Raw genomic sequence first — 15,886 nt, forward strand, 5'->3', positions numbered from 1 at the left:
TACCATACTAATTTTTCTAAATTTAATTGGTTCTATATCTCACGTTGGTGGTAGCAACTAATGCAAGTGTTCATTTTATTTCTTCCCACATTCCGATCAATATTCAAATATGTATCTACAGATACAGATGTCATCGATATCATTTAATTGCATTGGGGATGCTGCCAAAATATCTTAGTAGTTACTCAAGATTATAACTGGTTTCTATTTGATTTTTGTTTTCGAACAACCGCTGCTCACTAACATATAGTTTTGATCCCTGTGTACTTTTGCGCCTTCCATGTACCAGAGTTTTGGTTCATTCATTCTTCTCTTCAAGCTTTTGACTTGGCAGAGAACTTCCAACTCCTAAGACATTTTTTTTAAGACGCAAAAATGTTCTAATGCAAATTTGTACCTACTTAAACGATTAATGCAATATTTCCTTTCTACTTGAAATTTTGTAGAGTAAGCAGACCGAAAATTACCATAATCCCAATATATGCAAATGAAATATTACGCAAGAATAAATCTCCGTATGCACCTACCATTAAATAACGCATACCTACTTTCGTAGACTAACTTGCATAAAATTCGCATTCTGATATTGGCTTTGATATGCAACATCCTGCGAATAATTCGTGAACAGCTCCTAAATAAATGCATAGTCGGATTATGCATTCAGATCGTCGGCCGTCTGATCTTGAAATATGTCTCTCTGTGACGTCCCAGTTAAAAATCGATAAGGAACGCAGTTGGCCGTTTTGTCTAGTTGAAATGGGCTATTTTCTATCGACCGCCGAAGGATGCGGGTCAAAGTTGAAGAAAATGCAAATGTGACACATACTCGCGAAGCCTTCCTCCTTTCTCGCTGAATCTGGCTTGGACAGAGGCGGACCTGAACTAAATTTCACATCCCGAAGGTCAAAGCTACGCAATGAAATTGGAAAAAAAACGTCGACTGAAATTATGCAAACGGGAAATCTTTAAGTAGATACCTAGGTTGAAAAGTGAGCAGATTTACGAAGATTTTCTGGTGTAGGCCATTTTCGCTTATGATATTTTCATTTCATGAGTATATTTATATATTTTCGCAGTTTGTTTTACTGCATTATCTTCGCAATCTATCAATAAGATTGTTTCTTGAAAATACATTCAAAATTTCGAGCAAGCAGCATGTGTTCTGTTTATTGTTAATTTTATCTGGAGAGGAAAAATATGCTTGGTCCGTCCATTGATGATTTCCCAAAATGTAATAATTTGGTAGAGCAAATAATTATTGATGAAATGGTAGAAACTGCTTACTAGATATTCGTTTTTTTTCTTACTGCATTTAGTCCCGAGCAAAAAATAATGTGCATGAAGGCTGCTGGAAAGAATTATTCTTCAGGGGTTCCCTGGGATGACTTTGTCAAAACCTCTAGGATCCTGTGCTAACTTAGAGGAGACAGAAAAACTTCAAAATTCTCGGAATTTTTCGAAACTAACCTGGCTTTCGGTCAAACCGTTCATTTTCTAGTTTACTACAAAATTTTGTAAGTATGTGAACTTTTTCCGAACCTAATAATAAACAAGATACAGCCGATCAAATTCAAAGGAATTGTCTCAAGATGTCATATATTTTTTAGAAACGAAGGTTTTCTTTTTTCCTTTTCTGTTAACATCTTTATTATAGAAAACATCACATATATACTCCATTCACACTTATTTTAGCAGTCGGTTGGCCATGAAATAATTTTCTCAAGTTTTTGTAACTAGAATGGTTGGCACTCATGAAATGTCGTTGATGTCATAACGCCGTTGCCACAACTAATATTAATTTTTATTACGAAAATGCCGAAAGTGATTGAAAAAAGAGACAGGGTTTCAGGAAGTGCTATTTAGAATTCAGGTTCGCTCATTCAAATAGTTATACCCTGATATTCTAAAATCCACAATACGTCAGACGGTGTAAGAGAATTTATATAATGTTTCATCTGATTCTAAACGACTTATATTTCAGCTGAATATTTCCACAATCAAAAAGATTGTGAATGAAGAGGATGAAAAAGAATTTCCTCCTATTGAGAGACCCAAAAGAATTTTATGTTTGAGTGAATTAATGCGAAAAGTTTACTACAGGATTTTCGATGAATGTCATCGTAGAATAAGTTCCCGAAAATTGATTTTTCTATTTTTCATTTGACTTGTCCTTCACATTGTAAATGTCTTAAGGTACCAATAAATACCTAATTATTATTATTATATAAATGTATTAAGATGAACAGCCACAAATACGCGCCAGTTGTCCTGTTAATTGTTTATTCATGTGAAATTTTTGTTCACAGGTGAAGTTCATCTTGACTTGAAACTTCCTTCAATTCCTTTTACTTATATTGATGCAAGATGATTTTTGTTGAAGAATTTAACATTCCTGTAATTATCTGTTAATTGCTTTGGGAGATACCCATTCCCAACCACTGCATCATATGCATTTCATCTTCGGGTTAATATTTTTGAAATCTACAACTGATGTAACGTATTCAAACTTTAGCCAAAGAAGATAACGAACATTAACTCTCCTCAAGCTAGAGCATATTATGATATTATACTGATCTCTTGTATTCTCCATGCAAATAACTGGATTTATTATGCCTTCAATCAATGCTTATAAACTTCAATTATGTTCGTCACATATTTTCCGAAGTGATTCGACATTGTGATAAAATACGTAATATCAGAAATTTTTACTTAGAACGGACAACAAAGCGCTGATTTGAAACCCAAAAATGTTTTGACAAGCGTCATAACCCCACATTTTCGTACTATACAGAGTTAAATGTGTCGAATTTCCATGGCCAACCGAGTGAATGGAGTATAGCAATCCAAGGCTGATATGAGTTACCTATTTATTTAAGTATGAATTTGGTCCTTTTCCTCTGTTTCTCTTCACAGAAGGAATACATCAAAGCAGTAAATCCAACTCACAATAGTTCGTTTAACTACTAAACATCTGAATTCGATAAATATGTGCTATATTCGTTACTTACCTACTGAGAATAGCTTCATGTTTATTCATTTTTAAATAAAAATGAATTCGCGGAAAGCATTTTGAATTCAATAAACGTATACCTATGATGTTACCCAAAAACTCTGTCCAATTTTTGTAGGTAATGATGTTATTTTCACCAAATTGATCCTAGGTATTTCCTAATCGAGTGTTACGCAGAAACTCCATCAAATGCATTGCTGTAGGTCAAGCCAATTATCAATCGCAGAATATAATTTCTTTCCGAACAATTCGCGGTCTGTTTGAAGTATGATTCACCGCACTTTCATGGTGCAGAATTGATGAAAACTTCCAAGTTTCGACGTGGGCTCCATCCACGTTAATTATTTCTGATTGGCTACGATTGCTGGAAATTATTTCATGAATTTTGAGGTTATGATGTCATCGGCAATTTTGCACGTCAATTTCTGTGCATTTCGAATTTCCTCGTGAGGGAGCAATTCCTGCTCTCCGAATATCACGTGAAATTCGGCGTATACCCAAATTGAGCTTTGTGTGCTAGTTTATAATGTTCAGAATGTGTTCAGTGCCTGCAAATTGCTGCATTATTATGAATTAATACACGTAGTCTTATAAATACACGAACTGATGTCATAAAAACTTTATTTCACAAAATTTATGATGAATCAATATTATCCTCTTCCAATACTCCCTCTATACAATTGCCCCACCTTCAGTTCTGTTGTTGAGAGTGAAAACGTATACCTCACTCTAATTGTTCAAATTCAATCCCACCAGCTTGTCGTTTCGCCTTTTTATGTTGTTATAGCCTACTATTCTTTGTTTCGGGAACGTAACATCTATGGGGAGTGAGTCTGGATAAAAGGAAGGAAGGGAATCTGGCATAGTTGTGAAACTTGGCAGAGAAATCCCTGATAAAAGTAAAACGAAAGGTGTGAATACAAGAAGAATGTCGCCAATAAAAACTATTTCGATGATTTACTTTTTCTTTCGTTCTTGGTTCAACTTCCTCTTTCTGTTCCTAGTTCTGTGATTTTATTCTTAATCTTCTTCTTAATCGATATTTTCTCAGAGTTTTTCAAAGTATCAAATGATGACTAATGAATTCTCATCGTTGACAAGAGGAATGGAAAGAATAACTGGAAAACTGAAGCCAGCCTGTGACAGGAATCAACTTCTGAGCATGTGCAGAAATATTAATAAAAAAAATGCTTGATTATCTTTGTCTCATTCTGATACATAGTCTTATGAACTAATAGGAATGATCATTTGAATCTTTTCGAAAATAACCTTACAATATGGTGATATTGGTTGAAAAAAGGTTCAAACACAGGTTCATATTACGTAGTACCATGTATTTTATCGTTGATTTTACTCTGCTATCCTTAAGACATACGAGGATATATTGAAAAATTCTTAGTCTTCTATAGAACCAAACAAAATTTCAATGTCAAAATATTTTATTACTCAACATATTCTCCCCTTAATTGGATACATTTATTACAGCGAACCTGCAACGTCTCTAGACCTTTAAAAAAAAATGTTTCTTCTTGCTCTGCAAACCAGACCTTCACAGCTTCCATTACCTCCTCGTTGGAAGGAAATTTACGACGTTTTTAACTCTTTTGCAGTTGAGGAAAGAGATGATAGTCGGATGGTGCCAAATCTGGTGAATGAGTGGGGTGTAGTAATGCAAACCCTAAATCACGAATTTTTTGCATGGCAACATGAGATTTGTGTGCAGGGGCGTTGTCCTGCGAGAACAAAACACCTTTGGATACCTCTCCGCGTCTTTTCTCTTCAATTTTTTCCCGTAGAATGGTTAGTAATGTCGAATAGTAATCTCCGGTTATTGTTCTACGCTTATCCAAAAAATCAATCATGATTACTCCATGGCAATCCCAAAAAACTTAAGCAAGAACTTTTACAGCAGATTTTTGGACACGAAACTTCTAATGTCTTGGAGAACCAGAGTGTCGCTATTCCATCGATTGTTGCTTTGTTTCTGGATCTTAGAAATGTACCCAAGTTTCATCCATAGTAACAATTCGGTCTACATCGTTTTCAAATCGAGCACAGATCGAACGCGATTCTTCTACCCTTGCACGCTTTTGGTCAACATTCAAACATTTGGGGATCCATTTTGCAGCAATTTTGCTCATGTCCAAATTGACGTGAACTATATGATGAACGCGTTCGAATGAAATATTCAGTGCTTCAGATATCCGTTTTAGCCCAATTCGACGGTCTGATAAAATCTTGTCATGAACTGCATCGATATTTTCGGGGACTGACACAGAAACTGGCCTTTCCGATCGGTCATCATCTTCAATGATTTACCTCTTTTGAAGCTTGCAGTCCAATTTTTTACGATCGCATACGAAGGACATTGATCACCAAGCATATTAAGCATATCTTCGTAAATCTGCTTACCTCTTAACCCTTTTAAATACAGGTACTTGATGATGGCTCGTTACTCTAATTTTTCGATTTTCACAATTTCGGTGGACATCTTCTGTCTTTTAATTTATTGCGTAACTCTGGTGTAAATTTTTGACCTCAAACTTCACACTGACATTTCTAATGAGTTAGTGTTCGTTGCTATGTGAAGCAATATTTTTTTATGCATGGAACAGGTCTAGGCTAACTAGATATCAATACATCCTCGTATGTAGGTATAAAAAAAAAGGAATAAACTCATTAATACTGGGTGTCTTGTTTTCTATGTCACTTCGTTTATATTGGTGTGTACACCTCCATATTCTCCTGATGAGATTCCTAGGTATATGCGTTCGCTTGATTTTTCGATTCAGCTCCATTAGCACATCTTTTCAGACAGATGAAGATTGTACGAAAACTTTCTTCTATAACGTTCAAATATTGCCCATTGATTGATTTTTAACTACTTCAGAAAATATTCGTTTCCACCAATATTCAAGTGATTCAATTTTCGAAAACCACTTGCAAGAAGAACGCTTGTTCGGATGTTTTTTTATTCATGTATACCTATTATTTTAATTCGAATTGTAACGTGAAAAAAATTACGAAACCGAAATGAATAACCCGTGTGGATTTGATGGTAACACGATTCGGACGAATATTTCACGAGTCAAATTAAACATTGTAGACACAACGGTGTTGCAATCGTTTCCAGAAAACTGATTTTCTGCTGATGGGATTTCTCGGAAGAACTCAATTCACACCGGTTGTTCGACAGTTTCTGTGAAAATTCAGATTCAAGTTCACAATTTGAACGCGAGGAGATGGTTCATGGTCCCAGATCCAGAGTTCGTTGAGGGACGGAGTCAGATTGTCATATTGAATTTCATCAGAGAAAACATATTTTTCTTGAATTTATGAGGAATATTCTCGATTCACCTATTTATGTTCACGTATGAAACCCTCTGGATCTCTAAATATCACTCACTCTGGGCTTATTCTTTTTACTGACAAAAAAATGATCTGCGCCAAACGTGTAAGGAGAAAATTTTCAGTTCAGCATCTGAGGTAATCAATTGTGAAGATAAAATTAGATTAGGTATTGAATGTATTCAGTTTTCTGTCATTGGACCTAGAACCTTTTTGAACTAGAAAGCATTTATTTGTTTATATTGCAATAATCGATTGATGAAGAGGATAAAATTCATTATCAGGCAACATTTTTTTCTACTTGATTTGCTCCTAACAAATTAGTGCAAGAATTCACTAGTTTCAATTTTTTAACTGATTTTGCTCAAGAGATTGGGGGTAAAAACCCTAAAAAGTTTCAGAAAATATGTACAAAGTGGTTCATGATTGGTAAAATAATCTAATGAGTTCTTCGTCTTAGAATTATTTCACTTCTCGATGAAGAAACAAACAACACATTATTATGTACTTTCGTACACTTTTCACTTCTTCAAGATTATAATCTTACATTTCGTATCGAGTGAGATACGAGAATTTTGAAACACTTTTTATATCACAAACCGAGCTTTTTTCTATACCAAACTCATCCTCGAGATCTCAGTAACCTATTTTCAAAATTGCAGCTCCTTTAAATATAAAATGTCTCTTTTATGCATAGTTCATTGGAAGAATGTTTTTGGCAATGTAGAGCCATTAATTTCTTCGAAAGTATCAGGAATAGGGAGGGGGAAGTACTAGACAAAAATACTCATATGGAGAATATTGAAATAACGAATTTGTTGGTTTTTTTGTCCAAGCGGCAACGTCTCAACATTGTAAATATTTCAATTAGACCCTCGTCCTAGTACTCAAATTTTCAGAACAATCCTATGATTCTTTCTCTGTTAAAGTCTAATACACTGCGCAAAAAAATTAACGCACATTATGGAAATCTCAAATTTATTCTACAACTGAAGGTGTTCCCAGCAGGAATAAAAAAAGATGATATTATCAGATTTTGAATGTATTGGCTCCATTCTAAAATCAGTTGTTCTCGATCATTTCTAGTGATCAATAGTTTTTCTTTCGTTTGATTTTCTACACTCGATCGCTATGCAACTCGAAACACGCAATTTGACCCAAGAGGAATGTGCCAAGCGGTAGTTTTGCGAGAAGAAGGGTGGACATACACAAGAATTGCAGACTGCTCGCACAGACCTAATGGTCGTTGATAATGGAGCTATGAACGCTGATAAGTATATAAGGAACATTCTTGAAGAGCATGTAGTGCCATTTGCCCCATACATTGGTGAAAATTTCATTTTTATGGACGATAATGCCAGACCTCTTCGTGCGCGCATCGTTCAGGAGTACCTTGAAGAGGTCTCTTGAATGGAATGGCCAGCAAGAAGTCCAGATCTCAATCCGATTGAGCAGGTTTGGGACAACCTCAATAGAAGGCTGAGAAGTTCAGAAAATCATCCAGCTACTCTTAATGACTTAGGAATCCAACTCGGAGAAATCTGGGAAGGATTAGATCAGAACATTTTAAGATGACTCATTTTGAGTATGAACCGTCGTTGCAGAGCTGTAATTAACGCAAGGGGTGGAAATACCAAGTATTAAATCACTTATCAGCATTTCAGTATCTTCAAAATTGTTCATTTCTCTTCTTTCACATAAGATTCGGTGAAATCCTGAATTTTTCTTCCATTTAATGTGTCTTGTTTCGTTCAAAACCTTCCCGGGAGAAAATAAAAAATAAGTTATAAAGTCAATGTAGAGTTAATTTTCCTTAAAATTGAGATTTTCAGAATGTGCGTTGATTTTTTTGCGCAGTGTAGGTCACCCACCCTTGGACACCCTGTATATCCTCATTATACAGTTGTGTTCTTTTTTGTAACAAAAACAAAAGGAGCTAGTGAACCAGATATTTGAAGCAGATAACAAGAAGAGATCTAATGCTGGATCCAGACGTAAACTTCATAAAAAGACTTTTTTGTCGGCCCTTGGAAAACATCATTGCCAGTAGCTAAAAACATGTACTACCGCCATAAAGAAATATCCAGAGCAACAAACAAAATGGTTTTTCCATAGTGCGTTGTCAGCAACAAACAACATGGTCTTTCTATGGTTGCGTTATCGGTGAGGTGTATAACGTCTGGATCTGGCATAACATAAGAATACACTGAAATATTGAACGACCGAAACAAAAATCAAAACATCTCGATGCATCAAACAATTCAAGTTCTCAATTTTCCCTATAAATTGAAATACGATATAGGTCAAACCATTGATACCTATTCCAATATTGACCGAAATATAAGTGATTTTAATAGGTACATACCATCTCCTGAAATATTCATCTCCTAATAAGACAAGCTTTCATTGCTTCCTCCAAGATAGGGACAAAATGGCGCTGAATTGAACAGTGAAATGTAATCTAAAGCCTTTCTTGGAGATTTCTCTTGTTATAGGCGATTATTCTTCAGAGTTAGAAGGATGCCATTGCGGTCTTTATTCACAAGATAGTACCTGAAAATTCCCTCTATTTCTTATCCTCGACGTCGGTCAGAAAAACCTGCAATCAAAGGCTTCATTCACGACTTGTCTTCAAGTCGATATTACTTGCTATCTCTCCATTCTATATAGGAACGGTTTCACACAAAAAACTCCCCGAATAATTTTCCTAAGCTAAAGTGAAATCCTCATCAAAATCGGATATCTGGTTTCGAAGTTAGGTATGGACAAAAAAGAAAATTAACACAAAAACGTTAGCATTTTATGATCATTTCACATTGAAAAAAAATCTTGGGAGAAGCTTCTTTTAATGGAAAAGTGAGGTCTCTTACCCTCTTCTATTTTATCTCAATATTATACAATGTCGTTTTCGGGCAAGGAAAAAAGGTTCAACATAATTTTCATATGCATGTTTCAAAAATGGCCAGAGCCTGTTCAAAATTCAATTTTGAAGATTATTGTCTTGAAAAAACTTAAAGGTGTTTGGAAATTGAAGGAACTGATTATGTATTTGGCTGTTAGTAATCTTAACTGTCATTACATTTTTCGTTGAACTAACTGAATTCCCATCAGATTTCATCGTTTGAATTCGGAAATAATAATTCAATTTCGTCTGATTCAACTCTTAATTCAACAAAGATAGATAGCTGGATAATCAATTAGGTTACTAGTCCATGATGCAGAACAATCATTTATGATTAGCGGACCCCACCAATCTTCTTCTAATTCGCCATCCGAGTTGATTCTGTAATAAGAATTTCACTCGACGTTCTCGAATCCATTAAATATTTCGTTGTAATACAGTAGAGGCGTGTTCGTTCGGTCAGGTCTTGTTTTATGCCTTGCACCTGAACGTTTTCTATGAGTAATCGGTAATTGCATGCACCTTTTATTCGCGGGGAATGTTTATTGCAACTTTTGACACCTCCGGAATTATTTGTGTGTCTTTTGTTGGAATCGAATGGAGCAGCGCAACACACCGAAACCTTATTATCGTTCATCTGAAGCGTTGTCGGTGAAAGTTCGATGTGCCGCTTCTTTCGGCTTTCGGCTAAATTTCTAAACGTCAGCCATCACGATTTTTGTCTAGTTGAGTTCAGTTCACCATGAGGAATTCGTGATAGAATTAAGTAGTACCTAATAGTCGACTTTGACCGCGTGAAAATTATCAGCAAGTTTTAACCAGGTTTCTTCATCTGGGTCTTCTTTTTGTGGAGAAAAATTTAAACACCTACTAGGTTAAAAACTATCAGTCAGAGTTCGGAGATTCCTGAGCTTTTACCATTAACAGATAAAATCGAGTTTTGATGTTGTTTAGGTTGACTTGGTAGATCAAACAGGTTCACGATTCTTCCAGGGTATTCAAAATTTCCCCACATGTCCAAGGGTTCACACACCATGAATGAAGTTCGAAAATAAACTATTCGGAAACCGGTTTTGTACTCGTATGAGAGAGGCGCGAAAAAAAGGCAGCTTCCTAAAATGATCAGGATAATTAGTACGATTATATATTAAAAGTTTCTTAGCCTACTATAGGAACAAACAAAATTTCAACGTTATAATATTTTATCAATCAACATATTCTCGTCTTAATTGGATACATTTATTACAGCGAACCTGCAACGCCTCTAGACCTGTCAAAAAAAATGTTTCTTCTTGCTCTGCAAACCAGACCTCCACAGCTTTTATTAACTCCTCGATGGAAGAAAATTTACGACCTTAAACTTTTTTTTCAGTTGAGGAAAGAGATTATAGTCAGACGGAGCCAAATCTGGTGAATAAAGGGGGTGTTCTAGTAATTCAAACCCTAAATCACGAATTTTTTGCATGGCAACATGAGGTTTGTGTGCTGGGACGTTGTCCTACAAAAACAAAACACCTTTGGATAGCTTTCCGCGTCTTTTCGCTTTGATTTTTCCCCGTAGAGTGTTCAGTAATGTCGAATAGTAATCTCCGGTTATTGTTCGAACCCTATCCAAAAAATCAATCATGATTATTTCATGGCAATCCCAAAAAACTCGGGATCCATTTTGCAGCAATTTTTCTCATGTCCAAATTGACGTGAACTATATGATGAGCGCGTTCGTATGAAATATTCATTGCTTCAGATATCCGTTTTAGCCCAAATCGACGGTCTGATAAAATCATGTCATGAACTGCATCGATATTTTCGGGGACTGACACAGAAACTGGCCTTCCCGATCGGTCATCATCTTCAATGGAAAATTTACCTCTTTTGAAGCTTGCAGTCTAATTTTTCACGGTCGTATACGAAGGACATTGATAACCAAGGGTATTAAGCATATCTTCGTAAATCTACTTACCTCTTAACCCTTTTAAATACAGGTACTTGATGATGGCTCGATACTCCAATTTTTCGATTTTCACAATTTCGATGGACACCTCCTTTCTTTTAATTTATTGCGTAACTCTGGTTTACTTTTTTGACCTCAAACTTCACACTGACACTTCTAATAGTTATTCTTCGTTGCTATGGTAACGCAATATTTTTTTATGCTTGGAAGTGGTCTAGGCTAACTAGATTTCAATACTTCCTCGTATACTCAGGTTTTTTTCGTATTATCAATGTGTACAAACACTATATGCAGAAACAGAAAGTATCGAAAGAATTCCTGTCGGAAAGGTATGGAGAGAATTTCGGTTTTGACGAAGATAATGAACAAGGAGGATAAGGTAAAATGACTATGGCTCATTTTTTTTTCCTTAAACTTATTGGCCATATTTCTCATGAAAACGATGAAGGTTCAATCTAGGCATAGGTTTCAACAACACTGCGGTCAACAATTACACTTTTAGTGTATTTCGCAATAGCATAGTTTATTTTCATTTTATTTAGCTTATTTGATAGTTATGGAGTTTTACATTGCGATCTGAAGGTCTATTTACAGCTCGGCTATCAGTACCAGAGATCACATGAATTCCATTATATAGATAATGGAAGGCTTCAAGTTTTTAATCCAGAACATTCTTTCAGTTGACTCCTAATAAATAATAATGGCGAGGCATTCTGTTACCGAGGTGTCTCCTCCTGCCACAGAATCTACACTCATCAGTTTCTGATCAACTTGTTATCATCAAATGCTTCTTGAGAACCTGGACAGTGTCCTCGAAGAGAGCCAGTGATCCATTATCTCTTTGGATCTCAGAGTTTTTCTCTTTAGGCTTCGCGAAACTTTTTCTTATAGTTGCATCTTCCTATACCATAGAGAAAGTTTCTAAGGCAGTGAGTGCTTTTCGTGATTCCCTTCTGACAAGAGGATTGGCATATTCTTTTCCTTCGATTCGTGATGATGACATGAGACTTCAGTGAAGTGGTGCCGTAGTGTCAGTAAAGGCTTCTAAGGACGTCGTCAGATTTTCCAACTCGAACAACAAGATTGAAAACGGACTTTCACCTGAGAAGCTTAACTCCTACAAATCTATCAAGATTTAATCCGGATTGAGATTATGCCTAATCTGTATAGTGATACAATCAGATGGATGTAGCACCATTGTGTGGGCTTAGTCATTAAACAGAGATGTTTTATGACAAGATCTACTAGAGTGAAGATCTTCGCTCACATATAGTTATACCTAACAAGGATTTAAAAATCATTTGAACGTTTCAAGAAGTTGTTGAACAAATACCCAGTCACTTTCAACTAGTTTTTATAATTCAAAACGACGCAAAATTATAAAATTCCAACATTTCCCCAAACGAAATTATAATATTTACCTTCAAGGGCCTGCTAACCCACAAATAGAAATTTACCTGTTTTGGTGTTCTTCAGAAGAATCCAGCTATAGGCTATTATGTAATCAAGAAGATAGGTGTGAAGGTGTGAGAATTTTACTACATATATCCTTACGCTCATAGGCATTCTATAAAACATAAAACAGGTCTTTATCGTAATCGAGTAAGAAATTTTCATTAAGATGCTCATCCACAACTCAATCGACATGAATCCTGGTTATGCTTCCGAGGCAGATAGAAATCGAAAGTACCAATGCATCCGCCATTTAGCAACTTGACTCAAAAATTTGTCTGGTCCCCTAGTTTTCACGGATCAAGCATAAATAATTTTGTTGGTAATGTCGAAGAAAAGTATATGTTAAATTAAAATTGAAAGTCTACTGATTTACGAGAATATAATAAGGTCATAAGGTCAATAAGACATTTTTCAACCAATCAATCGGATGCGTCTATTACTCTATTACAAGATTAAGCGGATCATGCGATACTGACGTTTCTGACAGTTCTTCGAGTTTTTCCTTTCGAGAGTGAGATCCATCATGCGAATTAAGAACAGAGAGAGTCAACAGATAAAAATAATCTAATATCCAATAATTCCTAATTTAACTATACTCCCTCCTTAGAAAGTTGAGTTTCTGGGTAGATTACAAATTCATATTGAATATCGAACTAATTATTTGTTCGAATTGTGATTCTGTTTTATAGAATTTCAAATTCATATGCCCCTGCAGAGGCTAGGTACTATGTAATGAACAAAGAGTATAAACAGATGAATAAAATTTGGCGCCCAACCTGGGACATCAACTTCAGAAGCGATTACCAGAATCAATTTTCAGCTTGCAATATTGTGGTTGCGGTCAAGGAAAATTTGCTTACCTACATAGTTTTTGCGATACAAAGCTAAAAAGGAAATATACTATTTGCAAGAATGGAATCAGGTTTATCCATTTTTATAAAATTATGTTTATTTATTGATGTTTGCGTCTATATCTTAGGGTGGGTTCATACAGAAACCTAAGAAGGGAACCAATCTAATTAACAGATGGCATTCACGTGTTTGCCAAACACGTATCTGATTGGTCAATTTCTTAGGTCTTATTTGTAAGGATCTCTGCATGAACCCACCATTAAGTAATCGATAGTGATTGCGGCCAGTTGGGCGGAGTTCTCTAAAGTCATATCTTTAGTAACCACTTGCTGACTTTTCGGAGAAATATACTCCTATCTCGAAGCTCACTTTTAATCATGTTTGAATAGGAAAAAATAGGCAAGTTTTCAATGAAAGTTTCACTTCAGAGCAATTCTGTCCAAATTTTCGCAATCACTAGTTTGGAGAAAAAATTTCCACTCCTCCTTGGGTATTGGTATTGCGATCTTCGTCACTTTATTCGTTTCATTATCTTAAATATACAAATATATCAGGAGATCCTCCCAATACAGCTGCGGACAAGAAAATTGAAGATATATATGTATAAACAGCCTTCGATTCCATTACGTTATCAACTTGAAGTCAAGACGTTAGGTGAAGTCAGTCAATCAGGTTGTTTTTTCCTTTTCAGGATTGGAACGAATAGCTGAGGAATTGATGGGTAGAAGGAAATGGAAACTGTATCAAGAGTCCATGTCCAGAAATTATTTACAACCTCTGAACAACAACGTGAAATCGAGAACAACGCCAGAGCGTCAGGAGTGCCGAAGGGACTATTCTGGGTCAGATTCGGAACAGACCGAGAACAGAGTGGTATCGCAAGACAGTTTCTCACCGGGAGGAGACGAAAGGGCCGGTGTAAGAAACGGCCTTACATCGCTCGATCCAGAAGTCCAAGACTGGAAGCCGCAGGACAAGTGCAATTTTTGCGTGGACGGCAAACTGGATAGTGAACCGAACTCGCAAGGGGTCTTGGTGAGCGAACAAAAGAAATCCTCTTGATTAGACTGAACTTCTTGTATTTCGTGACAAAAAAATACTTTCAAGCAGATATGAGAGTTATCGCCGTGTAAACATTGAAATCATAAAATAACTTTTCTGCGGTCATTTCTACCAGCGAGCGACTGATTTTCGAATGTGTACGAATGCCATCCCATGGGAAAAGTCACATTTCCTATGTGTAGTATGGGAAAATATTCCACATTTCAGAGGAACTTTCAATGCTATTTACCATGGAATCATTTACCTGTGGGATCCAATTCTGACAAATTCGAGAATCGAGCCCCTGAAGGGACTAGACATGTTTGATTTTTTCAAGATTATGCCTGGTCTCTCCAGGGCACGAGAAAGCCTTGCTTTTGGTGGTTTGTACGACCACGCAAGTCAAGAGACTTGTTGCTCCTTAGAAAACCACAGCAAAAACACTAGGTGTGGTACGAGCGCCGGATAATTTCTTTTATGTAGGTTTTAGCGCCAAAAACTATTGAGCGAATCATTTCCAGTGACATGTTTTGCCAATTAGTTCGTCTTCATTCTCTTCTTCTGTTCTTTCGTCATTTTCAGTATGACAACCACTTCGATGGAAAAAGGCCCAGAATTATTATGACTTTAGCTTCCACACTATCTCTTACCCCAGATATCTCAGATACTGAAAGGTTTTCGGGTCCATGGTGGTTGTCGGGTCTGTGCTTCTCCTCGGCTCCCTGATTGGATCCCTGATCTGTCCACGCTCCTTGTCGAATTGCATGGGGATGTTCTTATATATTTCTCATATACTTGCGTAGCATTATCTCCCTCCCTAACCGTACCTACCGCTTTCTGCCTGACTATAAAAAATTTTGTCCAATTGAAGCTTCTTCAAATTCTCTCTTAGTTTCTTTGGTATCAGGCATGTTGATGAAATGACAATAGAAAAGGATTTTAAAATCTTTCAGCTTCCATTGCCTCCTGGTTTGTTCCTCGAGATGACCGTATTTCGTAATGTCTACTAGATTGTTGTTATTTGGAATCACAAAGTCCATAAATTCTTCTTCAGCAATTTGAGGTCAAATCTATTGTGAGTTGTTTTAATGTTTATGAGAATAATGCGATGCCTGTAGAGCTTATTATGATTATTTTCCAATAAAGAATCTGGATGGTAATTTCGTTAAGGGACCTCCTTTGACCTTAGAAGTTGCTATTTTATTGCCTATTTTTGGTTTAAAATCTTGGCAACAGAATCATGTCTACTCTTGTACCCTTTGCCTGCGAGCGTCTGCCATCCTTACCCCTGATGTGCTGGGATGTTTCATGTGTCGCACAGCCATAA

At 36.2% G+C, this 15,886-nt stretch overlaps 1 protein-coding gene across 2 annotated transcripts in view; it reads left to right on the plus strand.

Moving 5' to 3' along the window:
• LOC123314513 (mushroom body large-type Kenyon cell-specific protein 1) overlaps positions 1-15,886 on the plus strand; it is a 125,056-nt gene that overhangs the window by 54,313 nt on the left and 54,857 nt on the right. For both annotated transcript variants that reach the window (XM_044899840.1, XM_044899841.1), the window contains exon 3: positions 14,210-14,553. In XM_044899840.1, the coding sequence (XP_044755775.1) occupies positions 14,210-14,553 (344 nt within the window). The remainder of the gene's footprint in view (positions 1-14,209; positions 14,554-15,886) is intronic.

Source organism: Coccinella septempunctata, chromosome 5, assembly GCF_907165205.1.
Source record: "Coccinella septempunctata chromosome 5, icCocSept1.1, whole genome shotgun sequence".
NCBI classification, from domain to species: Eukaryota; Metazoa; Arthropoda; class Insecta; order Coleoptera; family Coccinellidae; genus Coccinella; species Coccinella septempunctata.